At 35.6% G+C, this 27,873-nt stretch overlaps 1 protein-coding gene across 1 annotated transcript; it reads left to right on the top strand.

The window, feature by feature from the left end:
• The first annotated feature begins 119 nt into the window (after nucleotides 1-119).
• On the top strand, nucleotides 120-27,873 carry LOC134824392 (uncharacterized). Its single transcript, XM_063836291.1, has 20 exons — nucleotides 120-188; nucleotides 7,327-7,483; nucleotides 10,264-10,349; nucleotides 10,530-10,625; nucleotides 10,876-10,965; nucleotides 11,421-11,534; nucleotides 12,721-12,894; nucleotides 13,067-13,183; nucleotides 16,056-16,187; nucleotides 16,468-16,582; nucleotides 20,105-20,197; nucleotides 22,510-22,608; nucleotides 23,253-23,393; nucleotides 23,538-23,631; nucleotides 24,475-24,570; nucleotides 24,811-24,949; nucleotides 25,840-26,028; nucleotides 26,179-26,688; nucleotides 26,860-26,917; nucleotides 27,021-27,873. The coding sequence occupies exons 1-20, from the start codon at nucleotides 120-122 to the stop codon at nucleotides 27,338-27,340; spliced, it is 2,889 nt and encodes a 962-aa protein (XP_063692361.1). The 3' UTR covers nucleotides 27,341-27,873.

Genomic DNA, 27,873 nt, shown 5'->3' with positions numbered 1-27,873 from the left:
AATTTACTTAAGTTAATATTTCCTCATGGTTTTTGTTTTTGAAATGTTATCATCAGTAATTTCCCGGATTTTTTCAAAAGTTTTAGACGATAAAACTAACCGCGTTTTTAACCTAGTTTATGGCAGTAGAAGAGAAGTCGGTGAAAAAGAGCGAGAACACGTGGTCCAATCCTTTCAGTGGGCGTTATGTAAGTTGTAAGTCGTGCTCGTACTCAGCTGCACGCTTTCTCTTTCTCTTTCACTTTCACTGTCTGTTTATTTACGCCTTGCAGCATGCTCGATCACATTGGCATGGTAACCGTTAACACACCTACTTTTTCTAGCATGGCTGTGAACTCCACTATATATATCTATAATTTTACTGATTTATTTTTACTAAGCTGCTTTGCACTTAGCACCGTATTTACTGTATTTACTGTATTATTAAGCTATAAACAAAGTTTGAATGAGTAAAGCATGAAGACCTTATAGTCTTCCGTAAGGGCTGCAATCACCTTCAGATTGCAGGTTGCATGTCTATGTTTTTTCTTTTATGTCGAGGGGGAAAAGGTGCAGGAGACCATCTACCCCACGATGGCATCTGATACAATACAATATGAGTAAAGTTTTACTATGATAAGTAGAGGAGTGACGACCCTACTAGTAGTAATTTAAAATAGAAGTACCTGCTCTAAACACCTGATTGGTGGGTAGCTGTGCTGTATACAGTAACCATAGTAACCACCACCAGTACAGTAACCCACTACACTACCACTACACTACCACTACACTACCACTACACTACCACTAGAGGTGTAGAGTAAGTTAAGGAGTTAATAAGAGGTGTAGAGTAAGTTAAGGAGTTAAGAAGAGGTGTAGAGTAAGTTAAGGAGTTAAGAAGAGGTGTAGAGTAAGTTAAGGAGTTAAGAAGAGGTGTAGAGTAAGTTAAGGAGTTAAGAAGAGGTGTAGAGTAAGTTAAGGAGTTAAGAAGAGGTGTAGAGTAAGTTAAGGAGTTAAGAAGAGGTGTAGAGTAAGTTAAGGAGTTAAGAAGAGGTGTAGAGTAAGTTAAGGAGTTAAGAAGAGGTGTAGAGTAAGTTAAGGAGTTAAGAAGAGGTGTAGAGTAAGTTAAGGAGTTAAGAAGAGGTGTAGAGTAAGTTAAGGAGTTAAGAAGAGGTGTAGAGTAAGTTAAGGAGTTAAGAAGAGGTGTAGAGTAAGTTAAGGAGTTAAGAAGAGGTGTAGAGTAAGTTAAGGAGTTAAGAAGAGGTGTAGAGTAAGTTAAGGAGTTAAGAAGAGGTGTAGAGTAAGTTAAGGAGTTAAGAAGAGGTGTAGAGTAAGTTAAGGAGTTAAGAAGAGGTGTAGAGTAAGTTAAGGAGTTAAGAAGAGGTGTAGAGTAAGTTAAGGAGTTAAGAAGAGGTGTAGAGTAAGTTAAGGAGTTAAGAAGAGGTGTAGAGTAAGTTAAGGAGTTAAGAAGAGGTGTAGAGTAAGTTAAGGAGTTAAGAAGAGGTGTAGAGTAAGTTAAGGAGTTAAGAAGAGGTGTAGAGTAAGTTAAGGAGTTAAGAAGAGGTGTAGAGTAAGTTAAGGAGTTAAGAAGAGGTGTAGAGTAAGTTAAGGAGTTAAGAAGAGGTGTAGAGTAAGTTAAGGAGTTAAGAAGAGGTGTAGAGTAAGTTAAGGAGTTAAGAAGAGGTGTAGAGTAAGTTAAGGAGTTAAGAAGAGGTGTAGAGTAAGTTAAGGAGTTAAGAAGAGGTGTAGAGTAAGTTAAGGAGTTAAGAAGAGGTGTAGAGTAAGTTAAGGAGTTAAGAAGAGGTGTAGAGTAAGTTAAGGAGTTAAGAAGAGGTGTAGAGTAAGTTAAGGAGTTAAGAAGAGGTGTAGAGTAAGTTAAGGAGTTAAGAAGAGGTGTAGAGTAAGTTAAGGAGTTAAGAAGAGGTGTAGAGTAAGTTAAGGAGTTAAGAAGAGGTGTAGAGTAAGTTAAGGAGTTAAGAAGAGGTGTAGGAGTAAGTTAAGGAGTTAAGAAGAGGTGTAGAGTAAGTTAAGGAGTTAAGAAGAGGTGTAGAGTAAGTTAAGGAGTTAAGAAGAGGTGTAGAGTAAGTTAAGGAGTTAAGAAGAGGTGTAGAGTAAGTTAAGGAGTTAAGAAGAGGTGTAGAGTAAGTTAAGGAGTTAAGAAGAGGTGTAGAGTAAGTTAAGGAGTTAAGAAGAGGTGTAGAGTAAGTTAAGGAGTTAAGAAGAGGTGTAGAGTAAGTTAAGGAGTTAAGAAGAGGTGTAGAGTAAGTTAAGGAGTTAAGAAGAGGTGTAGAGTAAGTTAAGGAGTTAAGAAGAGGTGTAGAGTAAGTTAAGGAGTTAAGAAGAGGTGTAGAGTAAGTTAAGGAGTTAAGAAGAGGTGTAGAGTAAGTTAAGGAGTTAAGAAGAGGTTTAGAGTAAGTTAAGGAGTTAAGAAGAGGTGTAGAGTAAGTTAAGGAGTTAAGAAGAGGTGTAGAGTAAGTTAAGGAGTTAAGAAGAGGTGTAGAGTAAGTTAAGGAGTTAAGAAGAGGTGTAGGGTAAGTTAAGGAGTTAAGAAGAGGTGTAGAGTAAGTTAAGGAGTTAAGAAGAGGTGTAGAGTAAGTTAAGGAGTTAAGAAGAGGTGTAGAGTAAGTTAAGGAGTTAAGAAGAGGTGTAGGGTAAGTTAAGGAGTTAAGAAGAGGTGTAGAGTAAGTTAAGGAGTTAAGAAGAGGTGTAGAGTAAGTTAAGGAGTTAAGAAGAGGTGTAGAGTAAGTTAAGGAGTTAAGAAGAGGTGTAGAGTAAGTTAAGGAGTTAAGAAGAGGTGTAGAGTAAGTTAAGGAGTTAAGAAGAGGTGTAGAGTAATTTAAGGAGTTAAGAAGAGGTGTAGAGTAAGTTAAGGAGTTAAGAAGAGGTGTAGAGTAAGTTAAGGAGTTAAGAAGAGGTGTAGAGTAAGTTAAGGAGTTAAGAAGAGGTGTAGAGTAATTTAAGGAGTTAAGAAGAGGTGTAGAGTAAGTTAAGGAGTTAAGAAGAGGTGTAGGGTAAGTTAAGGAGTTAAAAAGAGGTGTAGAGTAAGTTAAGGAGTTAAGAAGAGGTGTAGAGTAAATCAAGGAGCAGCAGAGTGTACTGGAACTGTTCAGCTCCTCTGTTATTCTGGTCCTCAACAGAATCACTGAGAGTCTGTAAATTTGGTGTACAGTTCATTTTTCGTCCACATCATACAGTAAGGATGTAATTAGATTGTAAATCAGATCATAACAGAGGTCTTCTTAGATTACGATCATACGTTCTGCGATTAAACCACAGTATTTTAAAATATACCTGCTTTCTAAATACTCTGGTAAATCAATTACATCTACTCTGCTTCTACTCTACTCTGCTTCTACTCTACTTACATCTACTCTGCTTCTACTCTACTTACATCTACTTCTACTCAACAAAACGGTCCTCATATTGTTTCAGACTTTTCAAAGCTGTCCGTATGTAATGGTAACTAGTTCGCTTATTTTCGTTGACAACCGAAGTTTATCCGAATTCAAGTGTTCATCGTCTCTTGCTGAGTGATTCTGAGTGTAGAGTGTAGAGTGTAGAGTGTAGAGTGTAGAGTGTAGAGTGTAGAGTGTAGAGTGTAGAGTGTAGAGTGTAGAGTGTAGAGTGTAGAGTGTAGAGGGTAGAGTGTAGAGTGTAGAGTGTAAAGTGTAGAGTGTAGAGTGTAGAGTGTAGAGTGTAGAGTGTAGAGTGTAGAGTGTAGAGGGTAGAGGGTAGAGTGTAGAGTGTAGAGTGTAGAGTGTAGAGTGTAGAGTGTAGAGTGTAAAGTGTAAAGTGTAAAGTGTAGAGTAGGGCGGTTCATTTTACCATAAGTTATTCAAATAATTAGAGATCATATCTTATTGGTTGCTCTATAGGGTCAGGAACAACCAAAAAAGATTGTTTGACTCTAATGTTTCGGATAATGTTGACTTGGGCCACGCCCATATTTTTCACCAATTTTTAACAGGTAAAATTCTCTAAATCGTCAATTTAGTCATGAAGGAGTATGGAAGGAGTTCTAAATGTGTGCTCCTCTAATATAAACAGTAGAAAATGGCTAACTTTAGTCGAGGTCTCAGGTCTCTACAATGTCGGGAAGTTCCTGCAGGAGTTTGCGCATTGCGCTGAAGCGTAAGATTCACTGCGCCAAAAGAGAAGGTCGTAGAGACATGAGACCCTGACTAACGTTAACCATTTTATACCATTACTTTAAGAGAATGACACTTTCAGAGTCCTGAACAAACTCCTATATCACTTAATCGTCAATTATATGAATTTTACCTGTTAAAATATATAATCATCTTTAACTGATATCAATTTAGTTTAACACTGATAGCTTTAAAAAAGAAAATAATACTTCACACCAAACTAACACACAATATGAGAATATAAAAAGGAAGGTTTTCTTGGAGACGACCTGGACCGAGCATTAAAATAGTGTACATTGCTGCTGTCATTGTCAAGACTCAAGAATAAGAGGGTCTAGTTGTGGGATTATGCTGGATAACAGATATGATAAGTGGTAACATCCTACAAAAGACTGTTAGCTTACTAAGGAATTTTCCTCTTAGCGAATCCTACGAGAACTTAACTAAGTTCCTCCTAGTCCTAAGCATTATCTCGTTTCAGAGGGACTCTACACTGTAGAGTGTAGAGTGTAGAGTGTAGAGTGTAGAGTGTAGAGTGTAGAGTGTAGAGTGCAGACTGTAGACTGTATACTGTAGAGTGTAGAGTGTAGACTGTAGACTGTAGACTGTAGAGTGTAGAGTGTAGACTGTAGACTGTAGACTGTAGACTGTAGACTGTAGAGTGTAGAGTGTAGAGTGTAGAGTGTAGAGTGTAGAGTGCAGACTGTAGACTGTATACTGTAGAGTGTAGAGTGTAGACTGTAGACTGTAGACTGTAGAGTGTAGAGTGTAGAGTGTAGAGTGCAGACTGTAGACTGTAGACTGTAGAGTGTAGAGTGTAGACTGTAGACTGTAGACTGTAGACTGTAGACTGTAGAGTGTTGTTATCAGGAGTGTTATCAATACTCAGGGTACTTATTTTATTCATCCGAATTGAAAGAAACTCTGTTTATCAGATGTGTAGACATTTCCCGTTTGGTTATTTGAGAAAGTAAATTTATTTAACTACTTTGGTATTTACAATGCTTAAAAATTTGGGGGCCATATTAATACATTATTAATACATTATCGTCTAAAAGCACACCCCTTCAACCCTACAAACTTAAACCTAGAAATAATAACCACACTTCTTCAACCCTACAAACTTAAACCTAGAAATAATAACCACACTTCTTCAACCCTACAAACTTAAACCTAGAAATAATAACCACACTTCTTCAACCCTACAAACCTAGAAATAATAACCACACTTCTTCAACCCTACAAACTTAAACCTAGAAATAATAACCACACTTCTTCAACCCTACAAACTTAAACCTAGAAATAATAACCACACTTCTTCAACCCTACAAACCTAGAAATAATAACCACACTTCTTCAACCCTACAAACCTAGAAATAATAACCACACTTCTTCAACCCTACAAACCTAGAAATAATAACCACACTTCTTCAACCCTACAAACCTAGAAATAATAACCACACTTCTTCAACCCTACAAACCTAGAAATAATAACCACACTTCTTCAACCCTACAAACCTAGAAATAATAACCACACTTCTTTTTCTCTGGAGGCAGCCTGAAGTTAATGTTGTCTACACGGTCTGATACTCTCAGTTTAGATAGCAGTCTAAACAGTATAATATCTTAACAATATACTACATGTAATATACTATTCAAGGTTATATTGGTGGACTTCTAAGTGTACTTCAAACTACTTCACCTAACTTATAAGACAACTTGAACTATAGTTTGTCCACTTAAGAACATTTGGGTAGAAGACAAACGACCATGACTAACAATTACTGTATCATCTATACAGTATAATCCGTCCTCACTCCTCAGCCACAGTGTTCGAACCCTGCTTACGTACAGCCACTGTGCTGTGTCATTTGCGTCACTTTTGGTATTTATTGGTAGTGCAAACGTTTGAAGTACTACATACCTACATACCATTACACGCGACCTATGTCGTGTCAAGATTGGCTTAATTTCAGGATGATTGTGTTAGGCTTTCATTTAAAATCATGGGTTTCGTCGTTCTAATAGTAATACACATTTAACTACTTCAGAACCATCGATGAAAATTAGATCTGATCACTGTAACTAAAGTAAGGGGTTATACTTACTATGATATTATATTTATTAGATCTGATCACTGTAACTAAAGTAAGGGGTTATACTTACTATGATATTATATTTATTAGATCTGATCACTGTAACTAAAGTAAGATGGTATACTTACTATAATATTATATTAGATCTGATCACTGTAACTAAAGTAAGGGGTTATACTTACTATAATATTATATTAGATCTGATCACTGTAACTAAAGTAAGGGGGTTATACTTACTATAATATTATATTAGATCTGATCACTGTAACTAAAGTAAGGGGTTATACTTACTATAATATTATATTAGATCTGATCACTGTAACTAAAGTAAGGGGGTTATACTTACTATAATATTATATTAGATCTGATCACTGTAACTAAAGTAAGGGGTTATACTTACTATAATATTATATTAGATCTGATCACTGTAACTAAAGTAAGGGGTTATACTTACTATAGTATTATATTAGATCTGATCACTGTAACTAAAGTAAGGGGTTATACTTACTATAATATTATATTTATGTAGCTCTATCATGCACACATTAGAACGTTAATCTGCATCACAGGCCACAGCATATCAGCATGTATTATTAGTTGTGGTCTGACCAACTCAGAAATTCTGATATTTATGTTTTTGCGCAAGCTTTTTTTTCCGTCTCTAACTGTTCATGCTTTAAGCACCTTATTCGTAATGTCTAATTAATAATATCTCCTTAACAGACTAACTTTAAGCACCTTATTCGTAATGTCTAATTAATAATATCTCCTTAACAGACTAACTGTTCATGCTTTAAGCACCTTATTCGTAATGTCTAATTAATAATATCTCCTTAACAGACTAACTGTTCATGCTTTAAGCACCTTATTCGTAATGTCTAATTAATAATATCTCCTTAACAGACTAACTGTTCATGCTTTAAGCACCTTATTCGTAATGTCTAATTAATAATATCTCCTTAACAGACTAACTGTTCATGCTTTAAGCACCTTATTCGTAATGTCTAATTAATAATATCTCCTTAACAGACTAACTGTTCATGCTTTAAGCACCTTATTCGTAATGTCTAATTAATAATATCTCCTTAACAGACTAACCCCAGGAACCGTTTGTAGACGAAAAAGGTTTCGGAAAGTTTCATCTCTTCAACCTGAACAGCACTAAGCAGATCAGCCTAGAGCAGCCCGGGAACACAACCCCTCTCAGAACAGACTTTGGGAACTCTCTTGTCCAGGGGTCCATGATTCCTGGTACCATGGGTTAGTTGTTATTTTCACCTGAATAATATCGCTGTGTTGGCACATCTACACTATAATAAATCTATTTTTAGGTTCAATTTTATTAGAATTAAATTTATTTACGTGATACTCAAATTCTTTTAATGCTATAAAGTAAAACAAATAAGGTGAAATGAAAGACGGTGTTTAAATCTGCCCACATCGAAAATTTGTATTTATAATAAATTCATATCTAAATAACTGATCGCACTATAGATTACTTTCAGTTTGACTGATATAATTAATTTTAAACAGTAAACATTTCTGGTATTCAGATACACGTGCTTATTCACGCGGAAAATGAACATTGATTAGAAACAACCTGAACAATACAGCAAACACCCGCTCTTTCATCTTTAATAGCACGTCTTATTGATTGTGAGAAATGTCGACAATTGTCAAGTTTAAAAAACTTTGTGAGTTGCTGCCAGCTTTTTTGATTCTATCGACTTGCCTTCTATTTTATCTACGGTTTGAACACCTGCTGTCGTTTTTATTTGAAAAAAGGGCAATAAAATCTGCATGCAATAATTCCCAGAATTTCTTTGTTTACTCAAAACTGTTTGCGTCAATTTTATCGGGGAAATGTTTGTTGGTGTGGTGATCAGAGAATACCTTGTTTCTATTCGCACTCCGTTCTGGTCAGTAGTATTAGTAGTAGTACCAGTAATATTAGTAAATGTAATGAATATTAGCTGTAAAGCCTTTACTGTGTTTAATACTTTAGGTCAGCTTGTACAATGTATAGTGTATAAACCATGTCAGCTTGTACAATGTATAGTGTATAAACCATGTCAGCTTGTGCAATGTATAGTGTATAAACCATGTCAGCTTGTACAATGTATAGTGTATAAACCATTTCAGCTTGTACAATGTATAGTGTATAAACCATGTCAGCTTGTACAATGTATAGTGTATAAACCATGTCAGCTTGTACAATGTATAGTGTATAAACCATTTCAGCTTGTACAATGTATAGTGTATAAACCATGTCAGCTTGTACAATGTATAGTGTATAAACCATGTCAGCTTGTACAATGTATAGTGTATAAACCATGTCAGCTTGTACAATGTATAGTGTATAACCATGTCAGCTTGTACAATGTATAGTGTATAAACCATGTCAGCTTGTACAATGTATAGTGTATAAACCATGTCAGCTTGTACAATGTATAGTGTATAAACCATGTCAGCTTGTACAATGTATAGCAACCATGATTACTAAAGTGCTGGTCAGTGTAACAACATTGTTCATCTAGCTTTTAGCCCACTTTTAGCCCTTATGAACGGGTCTGTACAGTTTGTTTTGTTAGATTCATGGATGTGAGGCCCATTTCCATGTTTCATATTCACATAGAAAGTAGATCTATAGCCACATAGGAGTAGGAGATATTGTGACAAAAAGGGATGTTTAAATAAAGGGTTGTGATTGGCTGAGCAAGTAAATTAGTAAGGAATAACAGCCAATAGGAGGTCTGTATTCCCACGATCGTATTACAATGCGGTCCCTAAAACGCTTCGACACCCCAGTTATACGGACTGTTATTATATGTAACTTAGAATGTAACGAAACATATTATGGGTTTATCGGTCGTCTCACGTCTTCCTTGTTTTGTGTTGAATTGTAGAGAATTTTACATTTTTGTTATCTTAACTGAACCTTGATAAAATAAGTTTTAATTGTAAGTAAAACCTTACACTAATAAGTTATCAGAATTGTCCTACTTCTCCATTATTTGACATGGGTTGTTAATGATATATAGCGGTATTAATTGTATTAAACCACTCTAGAGTTACATTAGACGGGTTCCTGCTAGTCGTAAAGTTGATCATCTTAGCATTTCCCGCCTTGAGAATGTTAAAGTGCTATTTGAAACAAGATGCCAGTAACTAGAAGAAAGAAGCGGCTCATGCAGTGCTCGCATTGCCACGCTGTATTACTAGAGACCAGTAGAACTAAACACAGGAATAGAATAGACCACTGCTCTGTTACTGTCAGCTTTAATACCATCCTCCTCGATACTTGCTGCTCACCTTTCTCACTTCCTGCAGGTTCCTTTCTTTTCGTCTAGTAGTCACTTCAGTACAATCTCATGCAATAATCATACATTATAGTAGTAGTATAGTAGTAGTATAGTAGTCACTTCAGTACAATCTCATGCAATAATCATACATTATAGTAGTAGTATAGTAGTAGTATAGTAGTCACTTCAGTACAATCTCATGCAATAATCATACATTATAGTAGTAGTATAGTAGTAGTATAGTAGTCACTTCAGTACAATCTCATGCAATAATCATACATTGAAACATTATCAATAAATATTATGATTGATCGCTCATACTAAATATAAAAATAAAATTAATCTACACTAAAGAATCAATAATCAAAATTATATTAATCAAAATTATATTAATCAAAATTATATTAATCAAAATTATATTAATCAAAATTATATTAATCAAAATTATATTAATTAATTTTCTCATTTCTCCTCTCCTGTTTATTTTCAATTACAGATCAATAATAATCTTTATAGTTTATATACTCAAGGCGGTAGAAATCCAAACATTTGAAGTGTGTAGATATTTGTGTAGATAAGGTTACATGTGGCAGTGATATATCGAAAAACAAAAAGTAATGACCGCATTAAAGTATGGTTAACCTAGCCAGTAGCCAAGTGTATTGAAAGACCACCTGCCTATTACTGACTGCTAGCTACCACCTGCTAACTACCGACTGCTAACTAACAATTTTACAGGTATAAAGACGACACCAGATCAGGCCGGGACTGGTTCTAACTCTGCCCCCTCTCTTAGCGACACTCCTTCTCTCAAGAAAATAATGGTATTGTTACTTGTCATTAACTGTTTATATTGTGAGGTTCCAGTGACATATTCTGCACGATCCTACACTATTAATTTTAGATTGATTCGAGACCCTAGGGCAAGTGTATCATTGGTGGGAGCACAGTGTTTCACTATTACCTCCCCTCTGTTGCAATGTATGACTTTCTCTTTGTGTCAGAGTGAATTGAAGAGTGGTGTAGGAGTGAAGGAGGTGGAGGACTACAAACAGTTCCTACAAGCAAACGAACAGCCTGCTACTGTCACTACGCTTCAGGTTGGCTAGTTTTATAGTCCACATTCTTACAATTCCTTGTTTCTTATTAAACGAAATAAGGGACCATGATATAAATTTTTTTTAAATAAACAAATAAAAAAAAGGACCATAAATTAAAGAAAATAGCCCCCAAAACTTGAAAGACTTGAAATTATGGGGATTATGATATTATGTACATTAATTTTGTTTAATATAGCAGTTCCTTCCTTCTCTCACGAAACTTGAAAGTAACGTATTATTTACTGTTCAGGACGAAAATGAGACAGTAGATCCTAACGACCCTCTTGCGAGTTTGATAAAGCAGATAAACCATCTAAAACAGCAGAGGCGCGCTATAGAGGTAAGTTATGCTGTATAAATAACCCAACTATAAACAACCAAACCAGTAATTTAAAACGAGTTGAACCGGTGGAAAATGCCCGAAAGACAAAACTTACAAGTTGTGATAAACCTCGTTATAAACTGCTATAAGCGCTGCACAGTGCACGTGTTATAAACTGCTATAAGCGTTGCACAGTGCACGTGTTATAAACTGCTATAAGCGCTGCACGTGTAACGCTGGTAGATTTTGTTTGTGAGTTATTTTTTAGGCTGTTTGCTATTAGTCCTACAACCTTGATGTCCAGAATAAACCAAATGTTTACATGTCTATTATTATTGTTAGATTGAACAACTTTTTGCCACCTTCTATAAAATAAACCATTTTCCTCTGCATACTCAACGATTAAGCGCCTGATAATTTCAATAAACCACGTGACTCTGTCCGATTATTGCTGAGCGCTGCTTCCTTTGTAGGGGGAGATAATAACGTCGCAACACACGACCCCCGCCACCCCCGCTGTAGCTGCACTCGACAACAAGGCTGCTGATCAGCTGGAACTACTAGAGAAACTGTTCTCTGAGAACAAGGTAGCACTTTATCTTACATTGATTATTATTTACTTATATAATGATTATATTATACTAGCAGGTAGAGCCGCACTTTATCTTACATTCATTATATAATGATTATATTATACTAGCAGGTAGAGCCGCACTTTATCTTACATTCATTCATTATTATTTACTTATATAATGATTATATTATACTAGCAGGTAGAGCCGCACTTTATCTTACATTCATTATTATTTACTTATATAATGATTATATTATACTAGCAGGTAGAGCCACACTTTATCTTACATTCATTCATTATTATTTACTTATATAATGATTATATTATACTAGCAGGTAGAGCCGCACTTTATCTTACATTCATTATTATTTACTTATATAATGATTATATTATACCAGCAGGTAGAGCCGCACTTTATCTTACATTTATTGATTATTATTTACTTATATAATCATTATATTATACTAGCAGGTAGAGCCGCACTTTATCTTACATTTATTGATTATTATTTACTTATATAATCATTATATTATACTAGCAGGACCCCGTATAACCCTAAAATGGTGTCAAGACTCAAGAGAGTAGAGACTAAAATAATTATTACCTATTTAATTCGCGTTTTTGACACCACTTGGGGGTCCAAATTTTCAGCTCTAAAATCATTATTCCTTGGCCAATTTTTTATTTTTTCATGCTGATTTGGAGGCCATTAAAGCATTTTACCCAGCCAAAAAAGTTTCAGTTGTATATCTTTTACGGTTTTTGCAGAAAGTCGCTTCAAAGTTGATGCCGTGGTGTCAGTAAAATGGCACAGATATATATCGTCTCGCTTCAAATATAGTAAGATAATGAGCCTAAACGGCAGCTTTACAAAAAGCCGAAGAAAGTTCGACACGGAAAGAGATAAAGTTGACTAACTAACTGACTAACTAACTAACTAACTAACTAACTAACTAACTAACTAACTAACTAACTAACTAACTAACTAACTAACTAACTAACTAACTAACTAAATAACTAACTAACTAACTAACTAACTAACTAACCAACTAACCAACTAATTAACTAACTAACTAACTAACTAACTAACTAACTAACTAACTAACTAACTAACTAACTAACCAACTAACCAACTAATTAACTAACTAACTAACTAACTAACTAACTAACTAACTAACTAACTAACTAACTAATTTCAGCAGCCCAACGAACAGTGTCCCAATGTAAACCCCTTCCCCCTGGCCTCACTGTTACAACCTAACTCTAATGGAGGAGGATCAGTGACCTCCTCTCAGACTATTACTACCAGCTCAGAGGCCAGCTCAGAGGCTCAGAAACAACTCCTTCAGCAACGTCTCATAGATAGGATCAAGGTAGCTAGTCCCTTTTATTTTATAAGTCCGTTGGTGTACTATGGTGTAACATGTACTATGTTATTGTTCAGTTTCTCAATGTTTCTAACTAGGTAACACTCAAATATTCAGATAGTTCTCTTACTAATATTGATGTTGTCTGAGTGCACGATATTAACCATGTTAACGACAGGGGGCTGTGTCAGTATCACATCAACAACCTGCAGCAGTCACTACTCTCACTAACTCCCCCTATATCAGCCCCATTCCAGCTGTCAGACTGGAGCCCTCTCCCAAAACCGGCTTACAGGTACACACTTACTTATACTCGGCACTTACAGCTACATTTCACACTTACTCTATACTTACAGCTACATTTCACACTTACTCTATACTTACAGCTACATTTCACACTTACTCTATACTTACAGCTACATTTCACACTTACTCTATACTTACAGCTACATTTCACACTTACTCTATACTTACAGCTACATTTCACACTTACTCTATACTTACTACACTTACTCTAAAGCTATTCAGTATTACCACATTTCACACTCACTCTAAGCCTACTCAGTATTTTCATTCTTTGAATTTATGTTGAAAGACATACAAATTTAGTGCAATATTGGTGATGATTAAATGCAAACATTTTCATAAAACTCTTAATATAAGTCACCGCTATTTTTGGAATGAAAACTTATTGTAAGTCAAAATTTAAATATTCATGTTTATTATGTTCACCAAATTTAAAATTCCTTCATTAGATTTGATAGAGATACGGGTATATGCCTCACATATACCCGTAACCTTGTTAATGTCACTATTAGACACATGATTGTATATCAAATCAAAATAATTTCACCTAAACGAACAAAACGATCGAAATGGCAATCCGAGAAATTGTTTTCATTGTAGACGTAATAAACCGAATTATAAAGAACAATGCAATAAGATAACATCAACCACTAATTATCCTTCGTGAATCCATAATCCTACCATATCCGATATCCTACCATGCTCTCTAATCTTACACATCCTACCACTTTGGTTTGAACTGATATTTCAAGGAACCTTTTTGTAATGTCAGCGTTATTTTCATGTTTTCCCGTTGTAGATGGTACTTGTTAGACGTTATTTCATGTTAAATGGGTGTATACTGTATAATGTATATGATGTCTATGAAGTATGGTTGGTACTTTATTTGCACATACTCTTTTGGTTTACCAATCCACTGCGTGGGAGTACATGTGTTACGTCATATTATGTTCTCATAAACAAGATTAAATCTCTTTTCCTTTTTCATAGATTTTTCTCGTAAATATTGTTCAGATTTGATAGGTTTTTCTTGTAAGTATTGTTCAGATAGGTTTTATTAAAACTATGAGCTAGACAAGTTTGACGCAGCTTCTTTTGATATTCGAAAACCCGTCTAGTTCATAGATCCGAACAAAGACTATCTAATCAGCAATATTAATCAACATACACTAGAAATATTAATCCGACAGACTGGCTCTATCTCAAGAAACATCATGATCAATTTAGCCGCCACTAGTGGTTATGAAAATTCATCTTAGTCTGTTTGATAGTTACTGAAGGTCATGTGAAGTCACGTGACTTGCGCTCTAACTAACCTGACCTGTATCATATCTGGATTTAAATCTTATCTTAACTTCGTGCGGCAACACCTGGCATTCCCTCACGTTACAAACCAGAAGAGCTGTGTTGTGATTGCTATTTTCTCCTGGGAACTCCTACTACCGAAGTGTAAATATCACGTGCCCAGAAGAGCCGCGCACCTGACCCCCCCCCCTGGTATCCTGGCACCTGATATTGAAACACGACACCTCTACTACTGGTCCTCTGGTCCTGTAATTGTACCCCACTACCCCACTACACTGGACAGCCTGGAGGTGATCATTCTGGAACATTCCCACGTGAAGATCTACTTCACACTCCACTGCCCTCCTCTCCGGAGAGTTTTACAGGGTTGTCCTGAGAGTGGTCTCTGTCACGTGTCCTCTCCAGCCCCCTGCTCCTCCACACAGGCTCCTCCCTCTAATTCTTAGTCACATTCCCTCACATTTTATTCATTCCAGAGCACGTGTAGTTTGTGATGTTTTCACGTGCAGGGTAGGCCCGCTCAATTGCTCATTAGCGTGAGCCGAGTGGCGCGACAATAGTTGCAATAAGCTGTTTGTGCATGCTCCCCACTAGTAGCCACATGTTCCTCAGTTTCACAGTTTTGTAGTTGGTTATTTCTGATATTATCGGGGTGATGTGTGTAGTTTTAAGTCATCAGTTCCGAGTGGGCCGGTCCTTGAGTAGAGGAGTTCATTTTCTCGGCTTGAGACTTTGGAGGGTCAGTGGCTTCATTCACTTTCTCTTTTACTTTCTCTTTTACTTTCTCTTTTACTTTCTATTTCGCTTTACAAATTCTATTCCCACCTGAAAAGTGTTCCTTATCTGATCAGCCATGAGTAAACTTAGTGCTAGTCAGTTGCGCGGTTTATTTTGTAAAACATCCTTTAGTATAAGTATTGGAGATTGAAGTTTGAGTATTGAAGTTTGAGCTATACATCTCAAAACTACCTATAGACTATAGAGGTTGTTAGAAAAACCACTATCGAAGTCAGCTTAACAGTCTCTCCTAAAACTGGATAAAATATAAGATTTTAAATTAATGTTATCAGAAATATGTCTTAAAATGCCATCTTAGTTAAACGTGAAAATCATCCTTTTAGAAGTGAACAATACCATTGATGATATCACACCAGTAACCAATGACCTCTAATATTACCTCTAATATTACCTCTAATATTACCTCTAATATTACCTCTAATATTACCTCTAATATTACCTCTAATATTATTTTTAATATTACCTCTAATATTACCTCTAATATTATCTCTAATATTACCTCTAATATTACCTCTAATATTACCTCTAATATTACCTCTAATATTACCTCTAATATTACCTCTAATATTACCTCTAATATTACCTCTAATATTACCTCTAATATTACCTCTAATATTACCTCTAATATTACCTCTGATATTACCTCTAAACACTCTTCTTAACTTATCTTAATGATCCTCTAACAATCCTCTATTCAGCTCCTAAACACTTAGTAGACACCCTCTAAAAACGCTCTAAAACCCTCTAACTTCCCTCAGATGAAGGATGTGACGTCTCTAGATAGCGACAATATCAGACTCCTCAGACTTCTCATACCCAACTTCTCACAGTCGGGCGGCGCTCCACCTCCTAACTACACTGCTGTCCCTGTTAATCAGGTTTCCAACAAGGTAATTAGCAGATTAGTGATTAATTATTTATTTAATGAAACGTTCCTCAATTAAATTATAATACTAAATAACATAACTGCAAAATGATGCGTGAATTTTATCTTGGCGCGGTGAAAACTTACATTTTAAAAACTAGTACCTTATTAAACTGATAGTGATGTTTGTTTCTCTTTTTTCACGGTTTACAAACATTTTATTTCGCAGTTTGCTCCACAGTATGTTTCTCAGTTTATTTTACAATTTGTTTCACGGTTCTAATTGAACCTTCTACTGCATTCAGGTAACCGCGGGGGCCGCATCTACCGTTCAGAGCAACACTGCATACACGAACGCACCCAACGGAATGGGACAGATTCATGCGGTTCAACCACAACCGCAGACTAAACCTAAACAAGGTGAGTTTACTGATTACGGACTGAGACAGTCTTATGCGGTTCAGCCACAACTGCAGAATACACCTAAACAAGATGAGTTTACTGATTACGGACTGAGACAGTCTTATGTGGTTCAGCCACAACCGCAGGGTACACCTTAACAAGGTGACTTTACTGATTACGGACTGGGTACACCTTAACAGTGCGAGCTAATGCTACTTAAGACAGTTCTCTGAACTACGTACTGCTCTGTCTGGTGTTACCTACCCCTCATGTACCACACTGGTTACTCTGAACTACGTACTGCTCTGTCTGGTGTAACCTACCCCTTATGTACCACACTGTTTAGTTCTCTTACTTAACCCCGTATTTAAAGGTCCCCCTAAATAAAAGCAAGCTAAATCTGTAAATCTGTAACCGGTTATTATATATGGGATAATAAATACAGACACCTCGCTAAACAATGACAATGGAAAATTAGCTCGCCTCATAATGCCTACTCCAAATAGGAGACTGTTTCGAACCAAGCGGTATAAAGTAACGAGAGTTGTGAGATGCCTGTAACACGGTCCCCCTTGCTTCCCACGTGCCCGGGCATGCTCGCTTAAACTGATAAAAGTGTGCCCCAATATGTTCCCAGATCTGTTTGCAGTACTGATTTAGCTTCGTGAGCCACGTGAGCCCGCACATGGGCCATTATTTGCATAAAAACTTAAGAAACTTAAAAGATCCAACAATTAATCAGTTGGTATCTTATGTTGTTAGGGTAATGATCTGCAGATAAAACAAGCTATGATTGGAAGAGATCATTGGCAAAGTACATAATTTATCAGTAATTAGTTGATTGGTGTTTTGCATTAAAAACATACATTGCAGTAGACAATTAGCTTAACTGTACTCATGTTGGGCGTGGCTATTTTTTGCTAATTGGTTGCTAATTGGTTGCTAATTGGTCTCTGCTTGAGTTTCTCCTATCTCAAGTTATCTAAGCTTGTGGGTCCTTGTTATCTATGATCTATCTTCATTTTCTATCATACAATATAGCAATGGAACATTACTCAGGTCAATTCAAGGTATCGAAATAGATAATAATCAGTTGCTAATTAATCTCTTAAAGTATTAACAATGGGTGTTTTGATTCCACACTAATTAATTATGATACTGTCCCAACTCTAGTCGGAGATAAGTCTGGTTCAGTACAATAATACTCAAACGTTTTACCTAATCTTTTCATAGTTGGTGACGAAGTGAGAGTCTCCACTCAGTGTTTCAAAACAATTAGTTGTCGACGTTTCGGCAACACGCCTTTGTCATAGACAGGACGTTACAATAACTTACATAGTTCAATAAATGTAAAGATTGGGGGGGGGGGCCAACCATATTAAAGTATATTAAAGTATATCCCCGGGTCAAAATCGGAAAAAATCCTACATTTTAATATACTTTAATATACCTACAATTAGAAGATTTATATTCTTCGTTAAGATTTACATGATGAACTATATTTTTCACTCAGATTCGCAAGATAAGCCTGTTTTAGGACTAGCACATGAATTTCCATCCAGATTGGTCAAAAATTGGCTGAGCTATGAGCTTAAAAAAATATGCCCATATTTGGGCATACGCTTTTGCCCAAATTCGTTTTTGCCCAAATTCGATAAAATTTCAATATTTTTTAATGAGACTAACTCTATGTGAAAGATATAACTCAGTGTTTGTTGAATATAGTGGATACTATGTAAAAAGACCTCCATGAACAAAATTGGGAAAATTGCACATAATATCTCGGTTCAGAATACTACCCAAAATGACTTCATTAAAATTGAAATAACTCCATCAGTTTTCAATATTTTTTCAAGAACTTTTTGGAATCGATTAAGAATTGCATTTCAAGCTTATTTTGGGCAACAATTTTTGATGTAGGCCTCCAAGGAGATAGGGATATATTAAAGTATATTAAAGTATATTAAAGTATATTAAAGTATATCCCCGGGTCAAAATCGGGAAAAATCCTACATTTTAATATACTTTAATATGGTTGGCCCCCCCCCCCCAAAGATTTGTAGTGTTGTAATTAGTTTAAAACCATCAAAATATATGATCGACCCACTCATAAGAGCGAATAAAGATTACCATTATGTTTTACTTAATTCTTGGTAAACTGAATATCTCTTGAGACACTGCCAAACTTAATGATTGTATAACATCTTGAAGATTGTTAGTAAGTTGATGGTATTAAGGGGGGGGGGGGGGGGGGGGGGGGGGGGGGGGGGTTCACCCTGATTTTTTTGTGAAACTTGGTTTCGAGATAGCAGTTGACCAACAAACTAGAACCGGTGACCGAAATTTTGAGGGGGTCCCCGACCCCAACCGCCAAACGGTGAGCTTATACTACACATTCTCTGTGATTATCAGCTCAGTATCTACCTAACTGTGGATTCTGTGTTCAAATAATCACAAAAAATGAACAAAATCGTCCATATCTCAGTACGCGATATTTGCAAAACTGATTTCGCTCAAATCAGTTTTGCAAATATTGCGAACTGAGATATGTACGATTTTGTTCATTTTTTGTAATTATTTGAACACAGAATCCACAGTTAGGTAGATACTGAGCTGACAATCATAGAGAATGTGTAGTATAAACTTACCTTTCATATAAAGTTGGTTTCATTCAAAAATATTGATATTTGACCAATTTATGGGCCAAAATCGATCAAATTTGGTGCGTATGCCCAAATATGGTCATATGGTTTTTGGCTCATAACTCAGTCATTTTTGGCCCAATCTTGATGAAAATGCATATACTTGTTCAGGGGACCACTAGCTACAAGTAGAGCACATTAAATCTGGATTTTGGGCATGTTCAGGGTATTTGGCTAAATTGGGCCTAATTTGAACCAAATATGGGCGTGGCTGCCCCGCGGGCACCGTTTGGCGGTTGGGGTCGGGGACCCCCTCAAAAGTTCGGTCACCGGTTCTAGTTTGTTGGTCAACTGCTATCTCGAAACCAAGTTTCACAAAAAAATCAGGGTGAACCCCCCCCCCCCCTTAATGATAAACTCAATCTATCATTCTCGTCTGTGTGACTGCTGTGTGACTGCTGTGTGACTGCTGTGTGACTGCTGTGTGACTGCTGTGTGACTGCTGTGTGACTGCTGTTTGACTGCTGTGTGACTGCTGTGTGACTGCTGTGTGACTGCTGTGTGACTGCTGTGTGACTGCTCCCCCTCTTTATAACGAGTTTATTTAGTATCCGAGATGGGCATCTTTGTAGGAGGAATTATTCGTTTCCATGGAAATACCCTCAATTGCACTTAGCACTATAGTATAAAGCTGTTACAGTATTAAACGGTTGTACCAATTTCACGCCTTTAATTGTTAACAATATCCATTGTGTTAGTAGTAGTAGTAATATCCATTGTGTTCAGGACCTCATCATTAATTGTAAACCCATTCACAATAATGAGGTAATGATCAATGTGAAGGAGCGAGAAGTTGTGCAATAATTAATTCACTATAAGTTAATCTATTGTCTTGCAGGGGGAGCGGTTGTGATGGATAACGAGAAGTGCTTGGAAATGTTCCAGAACATAAAAAAACAAATCAGCGATCAGAGCGTGTTTAACCTGACCGGTAAGTTTGCTAATATCACATAGATACAGTTCTTCAGTAGGCTTAGTTTAACTTCTTCTGGGTGGTCTCAAGTGAACGTTTATTTCTATTGATTACTGTTAGTTACTGTTAATTACTGTTAGTTACTGTTAATTACTGTTAATTACTGTTAATTACTGTTAGTTACTGTTAATTACTGTTAATTACTGTTAGTTACTGTCAGTTACTGTTAGTTACTGTTAGTTACTGTTAATTACTGTTAGTTACTGTTAATTACTGTTAATTACTGTTAATTACTGTTAGTTACTGTTAGTTACTGTTAGTTACTGTTACTTACTGTTAATTACTGTTAATTACTGTTAGTTACTGTTAATTACTGTTAGTTACTGTTAGTTACTGTTAGTTACTGTTAGTTACTGTTAGTTACTGTTAGTTACTGTTAATTACTGTTAGTTACTGTTAGTTACTGTTAATTACTGTTAATTACTGTTAGTTACTGTTAGTTACTGTTAGTTACTGTTAATTACTGTTAGTTACTGTTAGTTACTGTTAATTACTGTTAGTTACTGTTAATTACTGTTAATTACTGTTAATTACTGTTAGTTACTGTTAGTTACTTCTAGTTACTGTTAATTACTGTTAATTACTGTTAGTTACTGTTGGTTACTGTTAATTACTGTTAGTTACTGTTACTTACTGTTAGTTACTGTTAGTTACTGTTAGTTACTGTTAATTACTGTTAATTACTGTTAGTTACTGTTAATTACTGTTAGTTACTGTTAATTACTGTTAGTTACTGTTAATTACTGTTAATTACTGTTAATTACTGTTAATTACTGTTAATTACTGTTAGTTACTGTTAATTACTGTTAATTACTGTTAGTTACTGTTAGTTACTGTTAGTTACTGTTATAGTTAGTTACTGTTAGTTACTGTCAATTACTGTTAATTACTGTTAATTACTGTTAATTACTGTTAGTTACTGTTAGTTACTGTTAGTTACTGTTAATTACTGTTAGTTACTGTTAATTACTGTTAGTTACTGTTAGTTACTGTTAATTACTGTTAATTACTGTTAGTTACTGTTAGTTACTGTTAATTACTGTTAGTTACTGTTAGTTACTGTTAGTTACTGTTAATTACTGTTAGTTACTGTTAATTACTGTTAATTACTGTTAGTTACTGTTAGTTACTGTTAGTTACTGTTAATTACTGTTAATTACTGTTAGTTACTGTTGGTTACTGTTAGTTACTGTTGGTTACTGTTAATTACTGTTAATTACTGTTAATTACTGTTAGTTACTGTTAATTACTGTTAATTACTGTTAATTACTGTTAGTTACTGTTAGTTACTGTTAGTTACTGTTAATTACTGTTAGTTACTGTTAGTTACTGTTAATTACTGTTAATTACTGTTAATTACTGTTAGTTACTGTTAGTTACTGTTAATTACTGTTAATTACTGTTAATTACTGTTAATTACTGTTAATTACTGTTAGTTACTGTTAATTACTGTTAGTTACTGTTAATTACTGTTAGTTACTGTTAATTACTGTTAGTTACTGTTAATTACTGTTAGTTACTGTTAGTTACTGTTAATTACTGTTAGTTACTGTTAATTACTGTTAATTACTGTTAGTTACTGTTAGTTACTGTTAGTTACTGTTAATTACTGTTAGTTACTGTTGGTTACTGTTAATTACTGTTAATTACTGTTAATTACTGTTAGTTACTGTTAATTACTGTTAGTTGCTGTTAATTACTGTTAATTACTGTTAATTACTGTTAGTTACTGTTAATTACTGTTAATTACTGTTAGTTACTGTTAGTTACTGTTAATTACTGTTAATTACTGTTAGTTACTGTTAATTACTGTTAATTACTGTTAGTTACTGTTAGTTACTGTTAATTACTGTTAATTACTGTTAATTACTGTTAGTTACTGTTGGTTACTGTTAGTTACTGTTAGTTACTGTTATAGTTAGTTACTGTTAATTACTGTTAATTACTGTTAGTTACTGTTAATTACTGTTAATTACTGTTAGTTACTGTTAATTACTGTTAGTTACTGTTAATTACTGTTAATTACTGTTAATTACTGTTAGTTACTGTTAATTACTGTTAATTACTGTTAATTACTGTTAGTTACTGTTAATTACTGTTAATTACTGTTAATTACTGTTAGTTACTGTTAGTTACTGTCAATTACTGTTAAATACTGTTAATTACTGTTAGTTACTGTTAATTACTGTTAATTACTGTTAGTTACTGTTAGTTACTGTTAGTTACTGTTAATTACTGTTAATTACTGTTAACCGAGTTACAATATCCAGCCACGATACACCAGACTTCAAATGAGAGTGAGGGACTAATACTGGTGGTCACACGGAACAAGATAGATATTCACCCTCAGTTCGGACCTATTCACGTCGGTCAGTAACATTAGTACACAACATAGTAGTAGCAGTAACATTAGTACACAACATAGTAGTAGTAGTAACATTAGTACACAACATAGTAGTAGTAGTAACATTAGTACACAACATAGTAGTAGTAGTAACATTAGTACACAACATAGTAGTAGTAGTAACATTAGTACACAACATAGTAGTAGTAGTAACATTAGTACACAACATAGTAGTAGTAGTAACATTAGTACACAACATAGTAGTAGTAGTAACATTAGTACACAACATAGTAGTAGTAGTAACATTAGTACACAACATAGTAGTAGTAGTAACATTAGTACACAACATAGTAGTAGTAGTAACATTAGTACACAACATAGTAGTAGCAGTAACATTAGTACACAACATAGTAGTAGTAGTAACATTAGTACACAACATAGTAGTAGCAGTAACATTAGTACACAACATAGTAGTAGTAGTAACATTAGTACACAACATAGTAGTAGTAGTAACATTAGTACACAACATAGTAGTAGTAGTAACATTTCTACCATATCCTACCAATCATCTTGTAAATTTAGAGACTTTTTATAATTATCTTCCAACAAAATAAACGCGGTGTCCTAGCCCCTGGGAGATGTAGTAAAATAAAGTAACTTATTTAACAGCACGTGTGGTTATTACAAACAAACTTTACTACAAGTTCTTTGTGCTGGACAAAGTGGTAAACAGTGGTCAGGTGGACGCTAAACAGATATCGGAAGTATTCTGGAAGTTGAGTGAAGTGTCCCAACATCTGCTCTGTCCAGGTTGGCGGATACTTTTGTTGTTATTCGAGATGAGACGTGTTAAACGAAAGAGTATTTTGTTTTTCTGGGAGATGATATCAACACATGATAAATATTATTAATATCAAGGACTCTTATATTTGTAATTATATATTTCATCTTCAGGATTCAACCAACGGTACATTTCGAAAGTGGAACAAACTTTAGGCGAAAAAGTGGACGATATAACCTCCTCTTACTGCCGACTCACTGCTAAACTGTGAGGATAATATTCATATTAGCTTATTACTAATAAGCTTATTACTAATTAGCTTATTACTAATTAGCTTATTACTAATTAGCTTATTACTAATTAGCTTATTACTAATTAGCTTATTACTAATTAGAGTATTACTAATTAGCGTATAACTAATTAGCGTATTACTAATTAGAGTATTACTAATTAGCTTATTACTAATTAGCTTATTACTAATCAGCTTATTACTAATTAGCTTATTACTAATTAGCTTATTACTAATTAGCTTATTTCTAATTAGCTTATTACTAATTAGCTTATTTCTAATTAGCTTATTACTAATTAGCTTATTACTAATTAGCTTATTACTAATTAGCTTATTTCTAATTAGCGTATTACTAATTAGCTTATTACTAATTAGCTTATTACTAATTAGCTTATTACTAATTAGCTTATAACTTATTAGCTTATTACTAATTAGCTTATTACTAATTAGCTTATTATTAATCAGCTTATTACTATTTAGCTTATTACTAATTAGCATAATACTAATTAGCTTATTACTATTTAGCGTATTACTAATTAGCTTATTAATAATTAGCGTATCAATAATTAGCGTATTGCTAATTAGCTTATTACTAATTAGCATAATACTAATTAGCTTATTGCTAATTAGCTTATTACTAATTAGCTTAAAATCAAGTCTCATTATCGCATGCAAAAATCACAAATATAATCTGCCCAAACTGTGCTATTGCAATTTATTCCTCGTTAAAATGTTTACTCGCTATTGAAATGTATCCGGGACGGATAAAAGAAAGCTAAAATATATCCTTGTGTTTGAGGTTACTGACACCACTCCCCCAGATGTACAGTGTGGCACCAGAAGGACAGTAAGCCAGGACAGCGCAGGAACTACCACACAAGGGACCTGTGTTGCGAGTGTCTTGATCTTTACCACAGGTATTTAATGCGAATTATTATTACCTTGTTTTACAATTTATATTATGTATTAAACGGCAAGGAAACGTTAGTTCCATTTCTGTTCATAATAAACTTCGGTTTTAACAAGATTTTATATTATTTACAGCTTTCTTTTGATTCTCCCTCCAATATACATGTAACTCTACAAAGCATAGACTTTGGTTAATTTTAGATGCTTAACCGCATTGCTTGACATGACTTGACAACAACACTCCCCAGGCTACAATTCAAGACTTACTCTCACACCAAGTTAAAACAACAACAGCAGACAACCTGGCCCGGGCCACCAGTCAGTGGTGGAACACCTCACAAAAGGGAACAGGAACATGTGATACCTAGCAACCAGGCCGCTAAGAAAGTAAGTAGATATCAGAGTAACCAGGCCGCTAAGAAAGTGAGTAGATATTAGAGCAACCAGGCCGCTAAGAAAGTAAATAGATATTAGAGCAACCAGGCCGCTAATAAAGTAAATAGATATTAGAGCAACCAGGCCGCTAATAAAGTAAATAGATATTAGAGCAACCAGGCCGCTAATAAAGTGAGTAGATATTAGAGTAACCAGGCCGCTAAGAAAGTGAGTAGATATTAGAGCAACCAGGCCGCTAAGAAAGTAAATAGATATTAGAGCAACCAGGCCGTTAATAAAGTGAGTAGATATTAGAACAACCAGGCCGCTAATAAAGTAAATAGATATTAGAGCAACCAGGCCGCTAATAAAGTGAGTAGATATTAGAACAACCAGGCCGCTAATAAAGTGAGTAGATATTAGAACAACCAGGCCGCTAATAAAGTGAGTAGATATTAGAGCAACCAGGCCGCTAATAAAGTGAGTAGATATTAGAACAACCAGGCCGCTAATAAAGTAAATAGATATTAGAGCAACCAGGCCGTTAATAAAGTGAGTAGATATTAGAACAACCAGGCCGCTAATAAAGTAAATAGATATTAGAGCAACCAGGCCGCTAATAAAGTGAGTAGATATTAGAACAACCAGGCCGCTAATAAAGTGAGTAGATATTAGAACAACCAGGCCGCTAATAAAGTGAGTAGATATTAGAGCAACCAGGCCGCTAATAAAGTGAGTAGATATTAGAGCAACCAGGCCGCTAATAAAGTGAGTAGATATTAGAGCAACCAGGCCGCTAATAAAGTGAGTAGATAATATATTGGGTGTTCTGCCTGCCCTCTTTAATTATGATTGATAATTACAATTGTACTTAATTAAATACCTAATACCCAATTCTTCAGCCGAAGTTACAGAACGGTCAGCTACAGTACGCGCCCAACTCTGCCCTCTCCCCTAGCAACGCTGTTAGCAACACAATTAACAGCAGTGTTAGCAACACTTCACACGTGACCACTACGAGTACTGGCGGTATTACCGAGCAGCAGCTCAAAGCTGTACTCTCAAACCTTGTCAACAGCCGGGTTGTTCAGGTGAGCGTCGTTATTTGGAGAGAGGTACCTGCAATAATTTCCTATGGACTGGTTATTGAATCTTGAAATTTCGGTATTTATAAGTAAAGTCAGGGCTGGTTGAATAATGTTGATTTGGTTGAATGTTACTAAAGAGGTTTTCCTTATCAGATGAACAAGGAGAGTGAGGGAGATGATCTAGTAGACGTGCTAGGCGAGGATAGTGGACCAGACAGCATTACCCCTCCCTCTCTCAGCTCAACTGGGCTTGTTAACCAGCTCTCCAACTTTACCGTCAACCCTGGTGCTTCAGTTAACAACATCTTCAACACCACCACTATGTCAGCCCTCTTCAACTCAGCAGCCGCTCAACCCACTCTTCCCACCGCCCTTGCAAACCTCCGAGTTACCTCAACCACATCCCTTGCACCTCACGGTCTTATCAGCTCTTCTCCAGCTATCATACCAGCACCTCCCTCCGCAAACATTCTCAACTCAGCAAACTATTTGAACTCCTCCGCAAACGTTTTAAACTCCTCTTCAGCGATGTTATTGGGAGACAACAGAGCATTGTCTCCTAACGTGGAGGCTCTCAGTAGCATGGTATCTACAGTTACTCCTGTAGCAACTATTCCACCAAATATCAGGGCTATCTCTACCACCACCACCCAGCCCTCATTTGTGAGTCTTTCTTTACCTGTATCTCTTACTTGATTATCTTTTATATGATTGTCTCTTATAATTATATCCTATCTTTATTTCACATGTATTCCTAGTCATGCTCATTCACTCTCATTGCTCAATGTCTTTCTTGTCCACTTAATTTAAACGAGTGATTCATGTATATTTCAGATGATGGCGAACGGCAACGTCCTTCAACAGAGTCCATCCACTCAGCCCTCCAGCTCGGGTAAGATTTATGGTTTTAAATTATAAATCTAAGAACTATTAGATGTATCATCATCATACGATATTAAGTACTGGATATCCAGAATAAAATGTTGACCCCGCAGCGCCTACAACTGTGCCTCCTCATTCGACCAACTCCAAAATTGACGACATCCTGGCTTCCCTGAACGAGCTACAGAAAAACGTTCCCGAGTTGGTGGGTTCCGACTCTAATTCCGTGGACGAGGGTATAAGAAACCTCCTGAAACAGTTCCAGAGCAGCGATCAACCCTCATCTACAGACGTGGGCCAAGTGATGGGAAGCGAGAGCGATCAGACCACGAGTACTGCGGGGCAGGAGGGGACCCAGGATCCTGCCTTGGGGGACACTGCAGATGATTCCAGGTCACAAGGCGAAGATTTGCTCGTTATCCAGGAGGACTGAAGAGGGGACTGTTAATGTGTAATGAATATTTCGTTTGGTCGTCAGAAATTAAGAGATGTTTATTAATTATTATTTAGTCGATTGATTTTAAGATAATATCATGAAACAGTCGTCGATCGTGTGAAGAATTTAAAGAAAGTGAGCTATGAGCGCAATATTTCCCTATTCAGTCCATATTTTCATGAGCGTAATTTATGATCTAATTATCGAGTTATTCAGTAAGTGACTGACTTAATTACGAGAAGAGAATATTAAGATGTTTTCAGATAGGGAGCAACCCTTTAAATATTTTATTTTATTCGCTTGCAAAGCAGGTTTTAATATTTGATTATCATATTGAGCGACACTGTGGTGTGTTGTGTTGTTACTTTCTCCGCATTGCAAACGTTAGTAATAGCGGTAAAACAAACTGGCAAGGCCTCTATCAAGGAGTGGCATCGATTTAAACAAACTGCGGTAGTTTTTGGCCATTTTGAGCAACGATTACAAATTATGTAACTCAATCGGAACGTTTTTAGATCATTTATTCAATA

The sequence above is a fragment of the Bolinopsis microptera genome, chromosome 12 (assembly GCF_026151205.1).
Source record: "Bolinopsis microptera isolate Bmic1 chromosome 12, MBARI_Bmic_1.0, whole genome shotgun sequence".
NCBI classification, from domain to species: Eukaryota; Metazoa; Ctenophora; class Tentaculata; order Lobata; family Bolinopsidae; genus Bolinopsis; species Bolinopsis microptera.
This window is presented reverse-complemented; position numbering and strand designations above follow the sequence as displayed.